This window comes from Nesoenas mayeri (genome assembly GCF_963082525.1).
Source record: "Nesoenas mayeri genome assembly, chromosome: 4".
Classification (NCBI taxonomy): Eukaryota; Metazoa; Chordata; class Aves; order Columbiformes; family Columbidae; genus Nesoenas; species Nesoenas mayeri.
The window spans coordinates 35,375,057-35,398,517 of NC_137540.1; the positions used below are offsets into that span (position 1 = coordinate 35,375,057).

The 23,461-nt window shown below is 33.1% G+C and overlaps 1 protein-coding gene across 1 annotated transcript in view; it reads right to left on the bottom strand.

The window, feature by feature from the left end:
* Window positions 1-23,461, bottom strand: part of FSTL5 (follistatin like 5) — a gene marked incomplete at both ends in the record, with an annotated part of 271,920 nt that overhangs the window by 235,537 nt on the left and 12,922 nt on the right. Inside the window, one exon of the mRNA XM_080343428.1 lies at window positions 20,141-20,174. Coding sequence (XP_080199554.1) covers window positions 20,141-20,174 — 34 coding nt within the window. The remainder of the gene's footprint in view (window positions 1-20,140; window positions 20,175-23,461) is intronic.

Sequence of the window (23,461 nt, forward strand, 5' to 3'; positions counted from 1 at the left end):
TTCACCAGTCATTTAGCATACTAAAAGTAACTTATATATATTGTAATTTCCTCTTCAAAAGTTTCCCACTCCCTTAATGATGAAAATAAAGTGATTATGTGCAATACAGAATTTATCTATCAAAAAAATAAACTCAGAAAACCAGATAACAATAATTAAAATTATACTTTATGGTATTCAAAAATACATGGTTGCTTGGATTTGCTGGATTTATCAACTATTTCTAATGGAATTTTCACAGCATTTCTCAAAACTTTAAGATATTAAAGGAAAGAGGAATGAAGAAAAAGAAGGGAAAATAAGTTTCTCATGCCTGGCATGTAACTATGAGGTTTTGCCCTTCAAAGGCAAAGGTCTTCCCTTCGAGAGACCAATTTTCTTTTATGTTCATTTCCCTTTGTATTTTATGTTAGGAAAACTATTTCTTTTTATAGCAAGGGTGTCAAACTCATTTTCACCGGAAGCCTCATCAGCCTCATGGTTGCCTTCAAAGGGCCGAATGTAATTTTAGGACTGTATAAATATAGCTACTCCTACACGGTTAGACAACCCATACATGCAAGAATCTACAACACAGAGATGTATATGGAATCCTATAGCCTATAATATATACTACAGGCTATATAGTATATACTTCTACATTTATACAGTCTTAAAATTACATTTGGCCGTTTGAAAGCAACTGTGAGGCTGATGTGGCCCCCTGTGAAAATGAGTTTTATACCTCTGTTTTATAGAAAAAAAAAAAAGATATTCTATCAAAAAGATTAAAATGGTTACAGTTTTTAGGCCATAGGTTCATCCAGAATTTTTGATGTCATTTGGATTAAGCTTCAAACCATTTTAAAAAATAAAATTAGTTTTGAGATTCTAAAAATAAATAAATAAATAAATACGAGCAAAAGAAGTACATAATACACCTTGTGGGACTGTGTATTTTATACCGAATCTGTTCAGTATAACACTCTGCAAAATCTCAGTGAAAATCTAGCACATCTTGATATTTGCAACTAATGCAGACACAGCAAACACATTTAATTCAAACACAATTAATATAAAAGAGAAAGTCAAGCATTTGACTTTCAAGACATTGAAGACATTTCTGTGGAAATTTGCATGTCAAGCACATGGCTCTCTGTTGGTAATGTATGCAAACTGGAATGAAAGTAATGATAATTTTTTAGACATTAACTGTTACTGAAATAGTAGGCAATGTTATACCACCTATTAACTGCAGCTCTTACTCAAATAGAAACAGCAAATATAGTTTTATTACCAAGCAATTAGCTAATACATTCATATTTTTTAAGAAAGCCCAGGTACTATTCAGACTATCATTTAGACTATAATCAAAGACTGGTACATCACTGAGGGGCAAAACCCCCATACTTTGATTTTTCAAATATCTGTTTTATAACATAAATATTTCTGGTTTTAGAAATGATTAGATAACACATATTATGCTAAGCCTCATAGTTGTATCACTGAAGGTAAGAAGCAGATCAAATCCAAATGGATCGCACATTTTCTGTTATCTGAATAATGTAAAAACCACAAACTAGTTATCAATTTTTTAGATAACATAAAATGGAATGGTTTATTTTTTCATTATATGAATTTCATTATTTAGTAGAATAAAATGACTACTCCATTATTTATCATTTGCTGCTTATTTATTTAGTATAGGGCTAGCCAAACATTACGGCTCAACAACCAAAAAGCCAGTCTAATGTTCTTCAAGATGACATTCTTTCTAGCTCCAGAAAGACACGTCAAAAATATAAAAGGTGAACAAAAAAGGAGCAAGACATACTCTGCTCTCTTTCACTCAGGAAAACAAAACCAGCTGAACAAAAACCCACACAGAAACAAAAAAGAAGAAACTATGGAATATTTAATATTGAGAAAATAATAATGAAAAGGAATATAGCAAAAGTAAGGCATTTCTATGTGCCTTTAAAAGCTGAGTGGAAGACTACTACTATTCCTGATTTTTCCATTCTGAAGCTGGCTTTCAGTTTCTGTTTTATACATGGCATGACCAAGTTTCAGAAATCCATATATATATGCATTGGCATTTAAATGAATACACAATGTAGATTTCAGGCTCTTGCTCATCTCTCTGTGTGGGAAGGCTGAGCAGAGTCACGAGGCAGGGCTCTGCCTCTCATTTCACCACAGGCTTCCTGTGGCTCTAACAAATTCACTTGATGTAATATGGATTTCAGTTCCCTCTTCTGAAAGGTCTACCCTATATTTCACAGAGCTCTTGGGAAAAAAAAAAAAAAAAAAAAAAAAGAACAACTAATAACTGAGAACATACAGATACTGCCAATAAAGGTCATTTTCAGTAGCTGGCTGCATTACATATATACTCCATAATTCTGACAAAACCAGATATTAACGTGACATGAGCACTCCTTCAAATTAGAGGATATACATCCTATAGACAGTTTAAAATTTAATGTTATCTTTGCAGCTTCTGCTGTTGTATTTCATGGCTGATAACCCGCTACTGTTTATTTTTTTATTTAGAAAACAACAACACATTTAGCCCCTGAGATCTTCTTTTCACTGACTTCTCAAAAAGCTTTCCCCTGTGTTTGTTTATTTAGTGGAAAATCTATTATTTCTTGAAGTAGTATCATCATCTAAACTTATAAAATGTTCAGGACAGAGTAAAAAGATATGAGTCCATGAGCTTTCTTTCTATGCATGACATGATTCATACTGTCAATGTAAAACTTACATAAGCTCACAAGTCATGAGTCAAACACTAAGGAAAAATTAAGTCACAAATATTGTGACTACAAGGTTTACCAAACTAGTCTCTCTTGAGTATGGTGCCATAAGAACCCAGGTCTCCCTCCTTGTATCTTAAAACGTTCCCTGGTTGCTCTGATGTCCAGCTCCATCTTCTACAGATGTCATCTTGGATGACAAGAGGCATGATCAAACTGGCTGGTCAAAATGATACTTAACAGACAGGTATTCATTTCAAAGGAAAATTTTAAAACGCATTGTTCTCATCATTTACTGAGAGAAGGCAGGATTTTCTTGGCCTCTATCTTTGTGCTAATCACTGCCCACCTTTTCTACTTCAAATTAATGATTGTAGAACTTTTTAATGCAAAGTCACATCATTGGCAAGTGCCTTCATAATGTCTTATGATAGTCTCTATCACTAGTATTTGGAAAGCAAGAGAATTTTTATTAATTGAATCAGTGTAAAAAGAGCTACAAATTTTCATGTGACTGATCTCCATCCAATATTTTCCAAAGCATAAGGGAGCGATTTGGTAAATGCATTGCTATGATACTTGCATGGATCTTTGAAAAGGATTTGCTTCTACATTATCAAAGCTTTCAGAGTGATGTGGTCTGATTTAAGTATTTGTCTGCAGTTAAAATCCAGCACGCCTGCAGAATCCCACTGAAGTAAAACAGGCTTAATATACACATATAAGATTCTGCCTATACAGAACACCTTTTGACTCTACAATCTGCAAAACCTGATTGCACACCAGTCAAAAATTCCTCATATTCAAATTAGTTTTCATTAAAATTCCACTGATTAGATAATTTTAGACCATTTAAAAATCAGTAATCTCTTTTGCACTACTGTCTACAGGTAAACTAATATTTATCCGTAACCAGTGTGATTCAAGAGTTCTTTGAAAAGTGATACACAAACATAACCATCCACTAAAATAGCTTCTCTGTATGCACTTAACATTCTATGAATGAAAGCATTTTTCGATAGTTTTCTTCAAGTAGTCCTTCCAGTGACCTAGCTGAAATTAAAGTACATAAAATTCTAAGCCTGTTTAATTTAGAATAGCAAAGAATTAATCCTAATAATGAAATAACTCCATACGGCATTGCCTTTGAATCATCAGAGGATTTGCAGATAGTATCTTGTGAATGCAAACAAGATAATCATACAAGCACAGATACGAAATAGCCCTTTTTCCAAACACTGGTGGGCATGCATATTCAACAAAATGCAAATATTGACTTTTCTGATAGCAACTACATCAGATTGCTAAGGTGTCTGATGGGACACTGTAATCCCAGGGTGGGAAACAGTACTGACCTTCATGCTTGGTATGGCTAGCATGTAGCTTGCTTGCATTTATGATTCCCCTAACCTCTAAGCATTTGCCACAACTGGAAGAAGAAAGTAGACATGTGGAAAAGGGCAGGCTCAGTCAGTACAGAAAACCCTTGAATGAAGGTAAACAGGTTTCGTGTCTCATAATATATCCCTGGAGAGGAAAGAAAGAAATGTCATTTGCAATTGACTGCTTATAAAGATAAGTGGTCACATAAAAAGACTATTTTTTCTTAATAAGCAAGGAAAGAGGATCATAACAGGTCTCACACCTGCATATTCAAGCAATCAGTATGCCCAAGAATGTTAGAATATACAGGTATGTGAAAAATGTTCAAGTTTTAAAGAGCATTGATCCAGGCTGAGTGTATACAGTCACAAACACAGTTACGTTTTGGTGACATGCTTTACTTCCCAAAAGCCCCTCAAAAAACTAACTTAAACTAAGAAACATCTATGCTACTGGATACTTCAGCTAATATGTGTTAATCTTCAACTACATTACAATTCCAAATCTTCCCTAATCCAAAACTTCAAATTGGAGTGGAAAGAAAGAAATGAATGGGGAAAGGCACAGAATTTCCTGCTATTTTTATTACACTTGCAGTAGATTACATGATATCTTCAAATGGGCGTTTAAAATATGCATTTAAAGCCTATTAAAGGTTTACAATAAATGCTTTATTTTAGGTTCTCACTTCTGTTCTGGGTAAATATTCTCTTTCTGAACACTCTTTACTGACCACAAGCAGGAAATAAAGAGATACTGCAAAACAAACTTGAACTAACAGCTTGAAATCTTTTCTAAAAAACTTTTTTTTCTTATCAGAAACTAACACTTTTTTTTCCCCATTCGTTACAGTAATATCATCACCTGCCATCAGAAATTTAAAATTTGTGTGATGCAATTTGCACCAAAAAAAACCCCAAACAAATGTACTGTTCTTGTCCTCACTAGAGATTCTGTACACATTTTGGAATAGTCCACATTCATTTACTTCAATAATGAGGAGAAAATACAAACAGAAATATATTTTAAACAAACAACAATCCCTACATTGTTGAAATATCTGTGACTGAAGATTTTGAGAAACAAAAGGTTCCATTGCTGTGCCTCTAGAAAATTCTACTCACATCTACTCTAAGTTACCGTATGGGTACAATGACAAATCCTTAACTTCATTGTCTACTAATGTACTTATTTTACTTGACAATGCTTTTATGCAGGCACATCAAGGGAAAATCATCTGGACCAGATATGGAGATAATGAAGTTTTTTTGCTCATTCGTTTGGGGTTTTTAATTTATTTAACATTACCTTCATTCGAAGGCAAAGCATAGAAAGATCAGAAAAGACAGGAAACAAGCTGAGTACTGGTCTTCTGGAAAGAGATCCCATACAAAGAGTTTGTACAAAGACATCACATAAAACCTAAAAAGCCTGTTAGTTCATAGAGCTCATCGTTGTGACACGTCATGACATTGCTTTTATTGCTACATAAAGGCAACCTCACCACTTACTTCAGTAGAATTAAATGTCACATTTCAACAATAGTTTTACTTTTACATGGAATTATTTTTAAAAGCAAATATTTAAGCCCCTACTGCAGAGATCTGAAATGTGTTCTAAGAACACAGCCATTCAATATGTGTTACAGTCACTTTTTAAAATTGCACTCGGTATCGTCAAACATATTTGCTGTTTACTTAAAAGTTGTTGAAACATTTTTCCATCCATCAAAACTTATGAGCCTTTGAAAATTTATTATTGAGTAACTTTTAAAGATTTTTCTTTGCATCATTGATGCTTAGAGTGGTCTCTGTTAAGCTAATCCTGTTTCTAAGCAAAGCTAGAAATGCACAGAAGAAAGAATCGGGTCATAAGTAATTCAGGCTGAAAGGGACTTTATGAGGTCTCTAGTCCATCCTCCTGCTCAAGGCAGGGTCAGATAGGAGGTCACACCAGGTTGCTCAGGGCTTTATCCAGCAAGGCCTATTTCAAATTTATGAACAGTCTAAATAATGACCAGCTATGTGCAAAATTATCTATATTATTACCAGCATCCATGCCAATATATAATTTAAAGCAATCTTTGCCATGCAGACAAATTTCTGCATTAAGCATCATCATCAAGTTGTCCATGGAAAAACACTTTAATACTTGTTTCAGCATGTTTTTTGTCTGCCCTTATACTAGTGCTAGATACAGCAAATACTTACACTGACTGCCTTAAGCACCTAACTTAAGCTTCTGATTCATTTTTTCCTACATTGGAACTCAGTTTTTAAACTTCAGTAGAAAACAGCAAGTACCTGCACAGGTATTTTTGACAGGTATTGTGATTTCATTAGATAAACATGTAAAGAAGCATAGATCATGTGAAAACATATGAAATCCCCCTCTGTTTTGCAGGGTTCTCTCCAGATGTAAAGATAACAAACGTTTCAATGACATACAAGAGAATACAAAAAATCTAAGTCGATCAATTACTGTCAATATATACTACTAAATTGTATTTACCAAGTTAAAATAAAAATAGTGTGAAGCTAATCTGCATTTTGACTGAAATATTGAAGAGCTTAGTAACTGTGCAGCTCTTCATTGTGAACAAGTGAGAGACTAGATTCATTCTTCACACTACTAATTTTGCAAAAAAACCCAGCAAAACTAAAACCCTTTCTATTTAAGGCTCAGTCCTGACATTTCATGTGTATGTCTGAACATAGACACGTATTTCTATATTTACACAGGAGCATGTCGAACTACCCTAGAAAGACAATGTTGTAGCAATATAAATATATTCTCTTTCAATTTTATGATGCTGTACAACTCCTGCCAATTTTATTTCATTAATCATGCTTGTAACTCTATACGTTGTTTGTATTTTGAGATGTCAATGACAATTATAAGAAGTAACAAGAATTTTTAATGTTTCCCAGGAAAGAAAGTAAGGTTACTGCTAATTAGACCAAAGTGCAAGCTATATAAAGGATCCGTTGAGCACAGAAATATTATTTTATTGAGGTTTTTCCCTTATTTGTAGTGCATTTTTAGTGGGCAATTATTCTTAAGGCTACAAAATCACAGCTTTTATATTTTATGAGGAGGAGTCAGTGTGTGCTAATTAGAACCTTGGTGGCACTTATAATACAAATGGGATTTTTCTATGCCTTTCTATTTTCTAAAATTCTTTATTCTTCCTCCTCAGAGCCTTCATTTAATCAGCTCTATGTAGGATTTTGTAAAGCTAAGAAAAATGTTTGCTTTAACATTCTCAGATTTATTTATACTTGAACTATAATAAAACGTTTTCCTAAATTTCTATTTAAGTAATGCCATCACTGATTTCTGTGGTGTTTTAAGAGAACTAAAACATCAGGATTTGACTGATTACTGCTAGTAGGCCAGCATTCATAATTGCACCTGTCTTCTTTTTGTATAATTTAAATAGAGAGTAATTTGAACCTTATTATTGAGAATTTTTGTATTGAGACACTGTCAGCATAGCAATATAAGCCTATGCTTAGACCAAGTCTAGACAGGAAGCCAATACTACAAAACCAAAAATTTATAGCTAGTGTACCATACATGCAAATGGATTCTACATACTGCAAAGTCCAGCAAGCACGAAGAGGAAAAAGCAACCTACTATGTCAATTTGCTTTTGGATACAAAGACACATGCTTATAGAATGGTGTTTAGATTTGTAATCATGTGTGTCAAATCTCTTAGATTATTCAGCTAAAGATTAACCAGGAATTTATCAACCATGGATTTAGCTTTTAACTAATCCCTGTGCAAGAAAATTCTGATAGATGTATGGACAAAAATCTGTCAAATTATATTTCCTTCCCAGGCTGGTAATGCTGTTAAACAGCTTTTTGATCAATAACTGTTGCTTAAACAGCTAAATGCCTCCATTTGTAGTTATTCAGGGCCACACAGAATGACAGTTTGTTACTACCATTGCCATGACACCATATGGCTATCCTTTCAGTATCACAGTAAAGCAAAATGTGCAAACCTTTCTGTTAATTTTGGATGACAAACTTTTTCTGACAATTATCCATACATCATATACATTAAAAATCTTTAACAATCAGTAGGAATTTATCCTATTAAGATTTCAGATAACATCTTAAAGACCAGAAAATCTTTGAATTAATATTAATTAATGAAATACAATTATTTCTTCATGATTCATCAAGGCCCTTAATATGATGGAAGCATAGGTTAAATGACAAACAATAGACAGATAATGAAATGATCCAAACTGCAAGTTCACCTGAACTCTTTTCACCCAGACTACTCCATAAAGTCCACTCCTCTTTGGACTCTTAAACTGAAAGCTGGATGTCCATGCTGGATGACCATGCAAAAAGCTGGAGGTGACTTCAAATACTTAATCTCTAAAAAGCCTTGGAAGTTCAAAGGCATATCCTACCATTGGATATGGAGGTTGCATTTTAAAGCCTTACACATGTTCTTTCCGGAGAACACAGATTACTTTCTGCCATGTCAAATAATCAAAGATACGAAGAGCTGGTATGAAATATGGAGACATAATTTATGCAAAATGGGACATAGGTGGGAAAGAAAACTGAAAAATAAGGCCTTAGAGAAAAAGATCCATGCCATGTTTATGCAAACAGAGTTTCTTTACACAGAAAACAGAAGAAAACAAACCAGAAGTTTTATTATTATGTCCTAGCTGAAGCGTATTGCCTTGCCCTGTAAACAGATTACCTTAGATTAGTCTTCCAGAGAAGGGAAGTCTTGCTTCAGTTTAAAGGAGAGACTGTTGTACTTCTACCATATCTTTCAGGCAATTCCCTGAGGTTTATTTTTTTACATTAATGTCTCACTTTGCATGAACTCATGCAAATTGTCTACTGGCAAAGCACCAAATCTCCTCTTTACTTCTACATAACCAGGGAAATTCCTCATGAAACAAGTTTCATTCCATTTTACTTTATCATTTACATGCAATCACAGATGTTATTTTTAAATCTGGTGCTATCATATTAATTCATGCAAAGAGGAGTAATCTACACATAGATAAATATCTTGCTGCATGCAAGGAGAACTGCCTCTTGTTTAAAATAATGATAATCTAGCTAACTTTTCATCTCAGGATTTTCAATACTCTTTTCAAGCATTTTACCAAAATACCTTCAAGTCTTTAATTCTGATAGGCAAAACAAGCTGAGTTCTTGAGTTTTCACTTATAAAATACTGTCTGATCACTGCAGTAGCACTTCTTTGTACCTGCTCATGATTAAATTCAATTTAATTCAATATAAAACATGAACGTTCAGACATAGATACAGTATGTTAGATGAGGTTTAAGTATTGCCATATGTAATACTTTTTTTTTATCTCTCTCTACTAAGAAAACCTTCCTTGATATGTAATGAACACATTTGTTTACAACATTTTGGTTACTCAGGTCATAATACAGCTGATTTTTTTTTCTTAGGTTTTCCTTCGTTGTTTCAAAATTATAACTCTGATTATAGCAAAAAGGTTATTCCAGTTCCCTGAAATTTGTACCATCATATTTAATCTCATTTTCAATATAAACCTGAAAAATCATTCAATTTCTTCCGCAATATATGCAAATCTACATCTTAGTAACTTTACTTGTAACTTCTTGCTGAATCTGTAGTTTCCTTTTTCTTCACAGGATGCTGTAAGTTCTGTTAATTTACGTGGATTTAAAGAAAAAAATAGAAAATTGCCTTCATTTATTACAGATGTACGTAACTGCAAAATCAAAGCATTGTATCTTTTTGTACTAATCACTTGAATAGCTGCAATGTAAAGATAGTTTTTAATTTGACTATCCACTCAAATTAATTAAAGTCTTTAATTTAAAGAATTAAGCTGCTTATAGTTCTGATCAATGAAATAACTACAGCTAGCCAACATATACAGGGTCCAAAACGTACACCTTCAGGAGACAAAATTTGCCTCATTTAAAGCTCATTAGTGTCCCTTTGTGCTGAAATTATATTCTGAAGAAGTTGTGCATAAATGGGGATCAGTTCCAGTATAAATTTTCTGGGGAAAAGAATTGCTCTCTACCTGGCAGCAAACCTGGAGTTTGTTTTCCGAAAAATTTAAACCACTAGACCTCTTTGCAGTACCAAATGAGGAGTACACCAGCTATATTATGTTCATTTGTGTAACACCCATTGGATTTCACTTATTCATATTCTTCACAGTAGGAATAATGATAGAGAATATTTTCTTTCATATTTTTGTCATGTAGATAAAAGAGCAGCAAACTGTTGCTCTTCATCTTCTGGAAAAACAAAACAAAACAAACAACAACAACAAAAACCACCAAACACCCAAAACAACCAACCTCAATACACATTATTTCTTTTAATAAGATTCTTGGAAATGTTCCTGAATCAAGAAAAAGAGGAAGAGGGAGGAAAAAAAACCCACAAAGTTTCTTTAAGTCGTGTTGGAACAGATACTGATATGGATAGGTTAATTTTTAATATTTGACACAGGTTAGTTTACAGTTGACTCACCTAAGGAATTAGGTTTTCTGGTACTTGGGGAGCTATTTAGAATTTAAGTATTTAAAACTTAGGAATTTATAAAAGAACCCTACCTTTTATATTTGTGAATTGAAAAGCAGAAAGACATTTGATTGACAGCAACCTCTGGTTTGGATCTCTTCAGAAAATGGCCTAATAATTACCTACATTTAAACTTCTAGTTAAAATGGATGCATTCATTCCTTGCAAAGTCTCCTTAGAAACACTAGACTTTTAAGCATAATCAAAACAGACAGCTGGGTCCACCCTTTATGATAATGTGCCATGCAGCTTTATTAATCTGACCTTTGGTAACAAATGAGAAATTTAATACTGCCCCACCATAATTGTTAGTGGCAGGCATTTTAGCAGTCTTTAATTTGCACTTCACTTTAATATCTGCTTCCAGTTATGATGTAAACATTAACAGGATCTGACACTGTTAATCGTGTTCTGACGTCTGAAGCAGTGGCAAAAGAGTGTGCTTGGGCTAAACCAGAACACGACCTTAATGGATAATAAAATGCATTAACCCTTACTATGGAAAAAGGAAGGCAAAAAATGAATACTGTAGTTGTTTCACCTGCCATTTGAGTGATCTACAGTGCCACAATGATTGGGAGTGGAAATCATGTTCACCAGACTCCTCTTTCAAGGTTATGTAAGTGGTGATTGTCCTTTAAGTTGCTTGCAAGAGAGAAGAGAGATGGGAAAATATGTTCCCAAAATGTAATCAATAGCATTCTAAACAATTTACAGTGAATGCAAAAAGCACTTTTGTTTCAGATGGTATAAGTAAGGAAATTTTTCCTGTGTAACACAAATGTGTTGTTTTTTCCTGCATAACTGTTCTTAAAAGAAGTGTTTTATAGCCTATAAACAGCACGGAAAACCTATCTGCAAGTTATGTTGAGAGCTATTAAACTTTAGTGTTATAAATGTACAATAAAAACCAGTGGCACGGTACCTGAATTTAAAAGATGTCTACTTACAGATATCTATTTTAAAACAATGCAAATTAAATAGAATTTATTTCTGAAATACCAGTGTATGTGATCCGTTACTTCTGAATGTTATGCACTCCTCCTGGACTTCACTTATTCCTTCAAGACAACCATTCCTCTCCTTTAAATATTCCTTTATGAACAGTCTAATTGAACTATTGTCTACATTGTTTTTGAAGTTCGTATCTAAAAAGCATGGTTATAAAACATGTAAAGATTGCCATGGATTTTTACTAGGATTTCTACATATATCTTCTTCAGTTATATAAATATCATAGCCTCCTTTTTGTTCAGTAAAAAGGTATAACAGCAGACTATTTTTAGATAAGCTTAAGTTGAGATAATACTGAGATCTTCTGACAAAGCAAGGGTTATACTATAGAAGAATAAAAACAAATAATAAAAATGCTTTCCTCAAAATTTTAACGTTGATTCTTTAGCTATTACATTCTGTACTTTTTTAAAAAATTAAATCTAAGTTTTAGTGTAACAGCATTATAACAGTTTCTAACATACACTATTCTTTTTGAGAATCTATTCTAAAAGGAAAGCTTCAAAGTATTACGATAAGAAAACTACTTTCAACAGTCTGCAACACAAGACACAAGTTGCTCTATCATTCTGATTTGATTGTTTTTAGTAATAACAATTGCCTTCTACACCACAAGTACTGTGAAATATCCTGCCCCCACTGGCTATCATGTGCCAAACTCAACAAAGATATCTGTGGTGCTGATACAAATCCTGTTTTGCTCCTCATTACGAGAATGGCGAAGTTCCGCAAAGGAGCTGGGTATGCAGAGGAGGTGGGTAACATTTAAAACCAGTATACCTAAGCACACCAAAGCCATGAGAGCTCTCAGCTTCACAGGGGGTGACCCATTTTACCTTCTTAGACTCCTATTGCTAGGGTAATCAAATGAATATTCACTACATATGAGAAACCTGACACAGCCTACAGACACTGAACTAATGTTTATATTATGTAAATGTAAGAATCCAAGTATACTTTCTCATTGCATGTCATTCTCTATGAATTTAGTGCAAGTCTTCAGTGCTCAAGAGCTAATTGAAATTACTTCATAAAGCCATCTGTGGTTTGTGTACCTTTTTAAGAAGAAAGTACACCAAGGCTAGTATTATTGAAAAAAACACATATTTCAGAATACTTCTTCTTTGAGGTGAAAGCCGGTCTTGTCTTAAGAACAGAGGAGAACCTTAATATATGAAATTATAAAGTTTTTAGCATGAATTTTTAACTTCCAAAATTCAATATTATTAACAATAAAAGAATAGACTAATTTAAAGACAGATATTTTCATTAACTCTTCTCAGTCTACACCAGAAACAACACAAGAAACTCTGCAAAACATTTTAATAGGGTGTTGGGTTAAATAGTAGCTACTTTTAAATGGAAGCTTTTAAAGAAAATTTACATGGGAAAAAAAATCGGAATGCTAGTCAATCTGTATTCCTATTCAAAATAATTTGTGGGTCACATGTAATTAAAATTCAGACTGCTAATACATTTAAATTTAGATAAGCAAAATTTCTACATTCATCTTTGAGTGACTTCTTCAAAGCTAGTAGACTTGTAACAGGAATGAATATGTATTCTAGTAGGTACTCAGGAAGCTCCCTCAACCTCCCTGGCTGGTGTTGAATCTCTTCTCTGCTGTATCTGTTCAAAGGAAGTGTTTATGCACTATGGAGAGAAACTTCATGAATACTGCTGAACATACCCTCTCTAGTCAAGTTCAAAATGTCTACTTTGAAATAGATTTAAGAATTTAACAAAACATAATCTAAATTTTAGAAGGACATGGATAAATTTTAAAGAGAAAACAAACTAGATAGGGATACCAATCTCTTCTGTTACCTCTACAATGCTACTACATACAGAAATAACCATTGTATCTCATGTTAGTATAGAGATATTATTTTGCAAAAGAAGAGTTCTTGCCTGGAATTTTGACACAGGTAATTTTTACCACTCCAGTTTCTAAACAGCATGAAAATTACATGTGAGAAAAAAAAAGGAAGTCAAATGTCCATTTCTCTGCTATAAAGAAAATCAAAAGAAGAAATAAATTGTTCGTGCATATAATTCCTAAAGCTGTCAATAAGTCAGATACATCTCACATTAATTTAATTCTATTATGAATGTATTAAAACACAACTGGAGTATACTTTTTTCTTCACATTTTCTCCATTATCATTATATCTATAATAGATATGTATATGATTATATATGTAATATATATCAGTAGGTACCTCTAGTGGTCATCAGGATATGTGTGACCTTCTCACACAGCTCTAGATTAATGGCAGAAATAATGGACATGTACATTTAAGAAAAGCTACAATTAATTTTCTTCACATATAATACAGTGACAGCTGTGAATTTTTGTTTAATTGTTCAGACTCATTCTGGTTTGGTTTTGTTTTTTTCTAGTTAGTACACATACTTATCATAGCAAAAGTAGACTTAGAAACTTTGGAGCCAACCAGCATAAAGTTAGAAATAACTCCTATGCTAGAATATGGAAATAATTTCTAACAGAAGACTCAAGACGTTCTTTGTGATGATGTTCATCCCTCAGTACCACCATACTAAAAAGGTAGATAGTTTTCACTGGTACAGAACGTATGTCTGTATTTTAAAATGTGGTAAATGCTGCAATTCTGTTATATTTGAGCCATGCTGTATACACTTGTTATTACTTGAGTACTTTAACTTACTTTCTTGACTAACAGAAAGAACCTCAAGACAACAGGTGAGTCAAAAATATTCTTGCTGGTAGCAAGTCTGACTAGGTAACTGTACAATTACTTGTGCTGTGTTAACTGATCTAAAAACTGAAATTCAGCTTCATGAATTAACGCTTTGTTTAAAATGAGTAAGAAAGCCTTCTCACAAAGCTGTATAGAACAACATAGACCTTGCTCTTAATGTATACTTTCAAAGTCTGGGTAATTGCACTGTTATCAAAGATATTACCTAAAACTGATATCTGACCCACATACTTCACTTTCTCACAGTGAGCTTCAGGTCTGTTCAAAAATAAGATTGTAATATTAATTATTATATTTAAATTATTTTCACAAATAAAGAGTTTTGTTTCTTTTCAATGCTTTTCATAATCCAACTACGAATTCATTCAGAACCTAGGAAAAAAAAAATACATTTTTACAAGTGTTAATCATGCTAGAGCCATTCCAAGATAATAATAATTAAATAAACCCCCACAACATTCAGTTAATAACACTGTGTCTGTGGGTCTTTTGTAAGGGGCATGAAAATGAAAAGGAATGGAGAATTGTTCGGGTGGAAGACAGAGCTGCATTTCGTATAGCAATTCTTAAGTGGCAGAGAGGTTTGACATCCAGTTGACTAGGAAGAGAATGGAATGGGATAAAGGGGACTGGATTTGGCACATTCGATTCAAACAATCCTCATACCAGTTCTTAGAAATATATTCACTCAGGTAAACTGGAACATAATGACAAAGAAAAGAACATCAGAACAAAGAACACTGTAGGTCAGATTATTTAGTAGCTACATTCCAATGAATACTAAACTCTTGGACAAACACTTACTGACCTGCCTGCTGCTACATATATTATCTAAAATACTACTTCTTTTTTTTTTTTTTTCCTGATATGTACTACTCTACCAGAGAAGGACTACTACAGTGTAACAGACTAAAACATTAATCAATTCAGTCCAGGAGGACTGCAGTTCATATTCTAACTGTACTGACATAATACAAGTGTCTTGAAATACAAATTTAGAGTAATTTGATTGAGCAGATCCAATGAGTCCCTGGATACATCACAGAAAGTAATAAAGTGCATTTGCGATAGTAAATTGGTTTAACAAGACATAAGACACTGATGCCATGTATTCTGCATCAGAACAAACGTAGCTTTGGCCATTATCAAAAATAATAACAGCCAACCATATTACAGGCTAGACATTTGTTCACCCACTCGCATTTGAGAGTATCTCAAGATGAATTGTCACATTTAAGAGTTACTGCTTTAATTAGGGCCTTACGGTTTTGTTCCTCAAATTCTTTCAATTTTGAACAATCTTAAGATTTTCTCACTCCTTGTCTTGCATTTATCACTGTTTAGAAAAAGACTACAACACCAATATGGAATCTCAGACAAGATCACAAGTGTTGTGCAGGTATGCAAACTTTTTAAGGAGATAAAAGCAAGTAAGATATGCAAGTAATGCCCACATGGTATGCTCTTTACTTTTTGTAGCTAAAGATCATCTAAGGAACAGATGTTTGTTAGTGATATCAGAAGAGCCTGGCAATATGTTAATAATAACAGACAAGTATATTTTTGAAACTGATCTGTGAGTCAACAATGATTACACATTCAGATTATTAAGGAAAGCATAAAATGGGAAGGATTGAATACAGTTAAAAACTCAGGTTGTAATTAAAATACTGTCAGTCAATATTCTCCTGTTTAGTTTTAGGTGTTTACGATTTTCAAAGCTCAGATTAATAGTAGCTCGCAAAAATTTCCACAGTATACTATACCATCAGTCTCCAAAGTGTACTTCACTAAAGTAAAATTATTTACATGCACATTTTGCAAAAAGCTATGAAAATGGTATGTTTTCCAAACTTTAGCTGCAGCAATTTTTATATATTTCAGTAACTGTTCTTTAAGTTGCTGAAATAATAGCCCAAGCTACAGAAATTGTGTACAGTGTCATTTCATTGTTCAGTATCAGCAAAATGACAACCTTACACTCAGTCTAAAATCAAAACTGGTTTTTAGCTTTTTTGTTTTGGTAGATTTTCTTTGGGTTTGCAGTTTTTTTCAGAAACACATTACACACTGCTTTTCTATACTTAAGATATTTTTTAGTTCTTAGAAAAGTAATGAACTGTAATTCAAAATAACCATGACTGAGTCTGGGAAATTATCAACTGAAACATTACCAGTTAACTGAAATATTTTGTGAATAATTATTTCCAGTGTACCCATGCTTTTTCTGAGCAAAGGAATTAAGATGATTTGAAGTTTGGCAAAAAGTTGGTATGTGTCACTAGACAACCTTCTGGTTCTTCAGAAATAAAAGTTTTCCAGAATAATGTTGTCAGAAACAATTTTCACTTTAATGCTTATAATATACTTTATTAAAAGCACCTGAAAGTCTCCAAAGTTAAGCAAAACCTGGGAAAAAAAATTCTGCACACTGCTTAAATACAATGCAATGTCTGATACTGCCAAAGACATTACCTATTCATTACAAAAATATCTGTTTTATTATCCACTGTAGGTTTGGAATAAAATGTTCATTTATCTGAAGAAGTTAAGGGAGGTAAACAAGGTCTAATTGTGACTTCCAATCAGCAACTAAAATTTAGCAAGCTTGTAGCTGGTGTTTGTTTGCCTTTTTATTTCTTTCTTGTTAAAGACATGTGCTGTGGAACTAATTTCATTTGTATATTGCAGTGGTGATGATCATTTTCATGCAGGAGAAATTCTCATGAGGAAGTTTGGCAGTGTACATTAATATTGTAAAACGTTAACATATTATTTTACATAAAAGCAGTGCTGCTTTTTTCCTCAAACAGTGTACACAAAGTTCTGTTATCCATTAAATGAAACAAGAAAAGGAATATCACAGAGCAGAGAGAGACAGGATTAGTGTCAGAACAGGGCACGTTTGGGTATTGGCTTCTATTTTGGTGTGATTGACTTAGCAGATGATAGCAGAAAGAACAGATGGGAAAAACAAGTGGGTCAGAAAAATGTCAGGAGAAAAAACAAACACTACAAAGCAATAAAATCATCACTAATGTATGAATAAGAATCAGATTTATTTTATAGCAATAAATGAAATAGAATGAAAAATTATTAGGCACTTATCACATAATAAAAGATACAGAATGGTGCTTGTTACTGATGCTTGATCCTTCTGAAGTCAAAAGTAATTTGACTTTAATTCTGCTGCAATATTCTTGTCTTATAAAAACACAACGTTAAAGAAATACTGGATAAATTTAGATACTGAGATACTGATGTGAATGGAAGTTATGAGGCACGTCAGAGACTCCAGAGTTTAATTTGGGAGGAATGCTGAACACGGGCTGCAATTGTCCTCTGAATTAAGACAACATTGTTTTTGAAAGTTTCAGAACATTTAAGAAATGACATAAAATGTTTTCATCTTTTTACTGCATATATGACTTCTGTATGCAGAGAGTGGAAGGAATATTGTTAGAACTCTATCCTGAGAACCTGGGGATAATTTACCTATCTCAAAACATGTGCAGAGCACACCATATTTAGATATTGCAGGTGAAGGGTAGATGCTCATTCACAACGCAGGAATGTTTATGCCAAAACATTAATTTAGCCTTGTTTCACCCAAACCAAACAGTATTTTAAGCAGAAAACGTTTTCCATATGTCATAGGTTACAAGTGAAATAAAAATACCTTTCTGAAAGTTTGCAAAGACATGGAAAAAGAACACATGTAAACAAGAAGTTTAAAGAATATTAAAAGAGAAGGCCAAACAAAACCCCAACAACCACAAAACACCCCCCAAAAATTTAGGCAATTAAGCACATCTGTGGAAGCATTTTTCTGAAGCCTTCCCTGTGCATTAATAGTCTTCCAGACCACTGACATCTTCCAAGTTGAATTGTCAGTTTAGGCAGAGACATGCATAGCATGCAGGAAGTTTAGTAAATTAAAAATTTCCTCAAGAGATGTTACGGATATAATCACAACAAATTTTGTGCAGCTGAGTGCCAATATTACTGCCTGTTTGGAGGTAGTGGATTTGTCCTTTCAAGTAGAGTTTAATGCTTTGCTTTGGCTATAGTTGTGGACAATACTTTATAAGCCTTTAAAAATTGTTTCTGTGGTTAGTTACCTAATCTAGGAGGTAATGAACATGATGGGCACTTCCAACTAGATCATTTTTTTTCCTACTTTTACTTGTTCCTAGCATATATAGCATAGTGACCATACACCTGGCAACTGAGTGAGGGGGAAGTGGGAGAGGTAGTGTCAAACAGCATAATGTAACTGAAATAAATAATAAAAATCCAAAAGAATGGCCAATTTCAGCACCATTCTTTGTAGATTGAGGCTTAAAGTTTGTAATTTCTGTAAAATAAAGTATTCACAAATACCTAATTTCTGTAATCTAATCTGAGCTCTTACAATCTTTTATATAATTTCTATTAAGTCATAAATCAAGAAAGGTTTTTGAACAATACATCATGGATATACTCACTGCATCTAGAGATGAGTCACCTTTATATTGTATTACCTCAAAAAATAGAATTATAAATCACAGACTGTTTGAAACTGAAGGGGCTTTTTTAGGTTGCTTTTACCATGCACACTCTTCAAATGAAGGACCATAGGTCCTTTATATGATGTAAATTATCAAATCATCATGAACAATGTAATTGTTCTGACACAACTCCAAACCATCATCAGATTTAGTTTGCGTTTAGATGCCTGTGTACAGCCTTAGTGTGAGGGAAAGCAATGAAATGGAGATTAATGAATACTGTTACACATAAATAACTGAATTAAGAACAGGTAACTCAGGGGATGTGATTAAGCATTGCTTCCTAAGGCAATAAAAAAAGATATGGGTTAATTTGTCACTTAATTCCCTCCTCTCTTTGCAACATTTAACTGGTATGCTTTCTTCTGCTTCCTTCCCATTGTTTCCTGTTTAAAGTACCTCATAGCCCTACCTGTGAAAGCAACTACAATATCAAGACAATCTTTGCCTCTATTGGCAATTTTGTCTTTCTTAGACTTTTCTCTTTCTTCTTTGCTTAGTAAGTTTTTAACCAAGAGATTTGAGTGTTCTGTTTCCTAACTGGCTTTATATTGGAAAGAAGCATGAAAGCCACAACTGGGGTTTCTAAATACACAAGGCTGCTTCTTTAACCTGAATATCCTGTTTCATGTAGTGCTTAGCCACTGACACAGAATTAGGTGCAGTGAAAGTATAAAAAAATTGTATGTAAAAATCACAGCTGACAGTAGTTTTGCAAGACAGCCTACTAAGGATATGATTAATTCGTGCATAAGTTGGAATCACATCCAATTACAGATTTACTAAGTGGAAAAGGGAGAAGCTAGAGTGACACTCCTGGTGTTCCATTGAAGTACAATAAGCATCCATAGTCGAGGTCACAAACTTATTGAGAAGCCATGTAGCCCACTCCATCCAGCATACAGCAGTCAGCCTTGTTTATCTCCAGCAGAGTTCCAAAAATAGTAGTTTACACATTTATTTTCTACAATTCATCCCTCTTTCATGAATATTTTTTTATTATTATTTCAAATACCCCAACACTCAACAAACAATCTGTCTGGATATCTCTTAAAAACAACAGGTGTTAGATTTGCGATAATTAGAAGAATCTCCACATTTTGAAAATAATTGGCACTTACCTTTATTTCTGGAGCTTTCCTGATTCTTTTCCTGCTGCAATTAAAAGCAGAAGAATGTATTATTTCAAGAATTAGTTACAACAAAAATCATAGACATACAGATACTAAAGAAATTTAGTCTAGTTCATCCTTCCCCAAGATAAAGTCATACACTTTTTTCCTTTTTATTTTTTTTTTTTTTTTTTGTCCCCACAATGATTTGGCACTGGAACAACACATTCTCCAGAGTGGCTGTCCAGTCTATCATTTTACCTCTGTCTTGGGAGATGCTCATAATTTAACTGAACAAGACTGTGCAACCTGGTGTAATTTGGATATTAGATCTGCATTAAGCAACTGATGCAACTAGGTAACCATAGCGGCCACTGCCAGCCTAAATTGTTCTGTGATATGGAGAGATGTTTCCAGAACCTTGTAAGCAGTGCTTAGCTGTCATCAGTTTCATCCTGAATGAACCTCTGCCAGAATCCTCCCAAATACTTTTTTTTTTCCATATTAATGAAATTAAAAAATTAAAAAAAAAAAATCAAAGTGAAGTTAAAAATGAAATTAAAAAAATAATGGCATGTTTACATAGTAACTTAGTTTTTAAGCAACCTATTTCTTAAATGCTGAAATCAAAGAAGGTCTTCTGTTTATTCATTTTGATTTCACTGCCAGACACACATCCTGTTGTTTGCTTGGCAAACATTGGAGAATTATTTCCTACTCAAGCAATAACTGCTACCATAGCATGCTCTCCTAATTGAATTTTTAGGTTTATTTTGTTTTCTGACTGACAAGTTATTTCTTTAGAAATGCTGAAGTCCATGTGACATGAAAGTTTGACAGTTTCTTAGTACAATACCATTACATAACTGCAAGTATTCACTAAATATCTTCATATTACCTAGATGAGAATGAACATAGTAAACATAGTAAAAAAATTGCTGCATAATCTGATATTCAGTGTTAAGTATACACTGAGCTAGGTGTCTTCAATGATGAGAAATACCTATGAGAATTTACTCAAGGTGGCAATTTGTCCCCATAATTTCAGATTTTGATTGTATACAATAGTTGCTCAAGGAGATGTTCTCTGTTTTGTGCTCTGTAAAGTATTCTTCAAATATTTGATGCTTTATAAGTTTATGCTCATAAAAATGACATTTGGAATAGGCTAAAAAAATGCTTCTAAATTTCTTTTTCTATTACAGATACTTTAAAAAAAAAAAAACACAACAGGAAATAACTTTTTTTTCCTACTGTTGCTACTTTTGTTGCAATTTATAAGGGGTATTTTTAACATTCTATAACCTATTGATAACAAAGAGAGTGTACTGATTCAACCACATATTCATTTTGATGGTGCTCATATCAGGTTATTTTAGTCTTAAATATGTCCGGATTGTACATGTAAATCTGTGGAAAGAAGTTAACGTCTACACCAATATATACATCTTTTATTAGTATACCTTTTGATAGCATTTTTCCCAATTATCATGCAAATAATTTTAAAATAAGACTTATTACCTATCTTTGTCTGAGTAATACAGAAAAATATCACCTAAAACTAAGTCAATGTTTTTTGTTTTTTTTCTTGTTGTTTCAAAACAAAGAATTGTATTAAAACCTATACATACCCTGGAAAATACATTTTCGAATTTCTCCATGACTACATTAAACAGCTTTGTTAGTTATTGGAAAAAAAAAAAAGAGAGAGAGAGAAAGAAAGGGGAAAAAAAGGTACTTTTGCCTTTATTGAACACAAAATATGGTGTACTAGATTGTAAAGTGTTTTCACATACATGCTTAAAGTTTCCTCAAAACGTTAAATGGTATTTCCTGAAATACAGGTTGTGATATAATAGGATGAATTTACAAGTAACTCAAGCTGATTTTCATGGTGTTACGATTTTCGTTCTATACTAAAAATAAAGCAAGAGTTTTAGTATTGCTTAACTCCTTTGTCATTTCTTTTTAAACTGCAGTCAGCATTTGGTTAAGAGGATCTAGCTGATACTTTCTTCTAGTCTTTAAAAAGGAGAATTTATTTTCATTTCATATCTCTTTAGAGGTCAGAGAGTGAAACTTAGACTTCAATAGGCCCGTGTAAACTCAGTGGAATTTTATTCACAATAAGCAGTCTATGCTTATTTAAAACAATCAAAAAAAAAAAGATCTAGAGCCAATATGTAGCCATGTTAGCATTCAGATACTGCAATTTATAGGTTCTGTGAACACTGTTTAGTCCCACAAAGCTCAATAGAAGAACACTAGTCTTTTTTCACTTCCTTTTTTTCGCAATTAGGAGAATTGAATTTTTTTCCAACAAAGATGCAAAACCTATATCTCTGCTCTTTACATTACAATAAGTAGATTCTGAAGACTTAATCCAAGCATTGATTAGTAAAGCAGAGTAGCCTTGCAGTAAAGCAACCATGAAAATCAAATCTTGGTGTCAAAGGAGAAGAGAAACACTAAAGAGGATGAGAAAGACTTTTTAGGGAGAACAGAGTGCATCAAGTGCTGCAAAGTTAAGAGAGGAAAGAAAATGACTCAGAAGAAACTTAAAAAAAAAAACCAACAGGATTTTTTTAAAAATTGAATTTGTTAAAACTTCAGTGACTCAAAAAACAAAAACAAAAAACATCCAAACAATTTCCAGGAAAGAAGGCACAAGCTGAAAATACCTTTTATTTTCTTTAAGGACATTATTTTTTTAATATCTTTCTTTATTTTATTTAATTTCAGTTAAAGATTTTTTAGTAGCTTTGCATGGTTTAGTTTTCTCAAAAGACTCAGTTTTTCATTTTAAACTGCCATTCAATCTACTAAGAAGAGCTTTGCTAGCAGATCATAGACCAGCCTCAGTGTGATATGACTTGCACCAGCAAGATGCTTGATAGCATCAAAATGCATCCAAATATAAAGAAAAGTCTATAAAACTCAAGTTATTTCAAGATTAACCAGTTATCAGACTGGGTGTACTGTCTCTGAAGTGTGAAATTAGCCTTCTGCCTAGGGAAAGGCTGCCATAATATTAGACTTTTCAACTGAAAACACAGATTTTAAAAATATAGAAAAATTTATACTGAAAGTTCTTAAATATTGATTCTTCCTTATTATTAAAAGATAATGCATGTTAACTAATTTATGTAGAAAACTACTACTAAACAATGACTTATTTTAGTGAGTATATGCTATAAGCTCCTATAACTTAGGAAAATTAAGTTCAGGGAAATAGGAACTGTTCTTCCTGATGGGAGAAAACAAACAAATCTCTCAGAGTCCTGGAACATGAGAGAGGTAAACAAAAAACTGTTCCTCATGACATATATT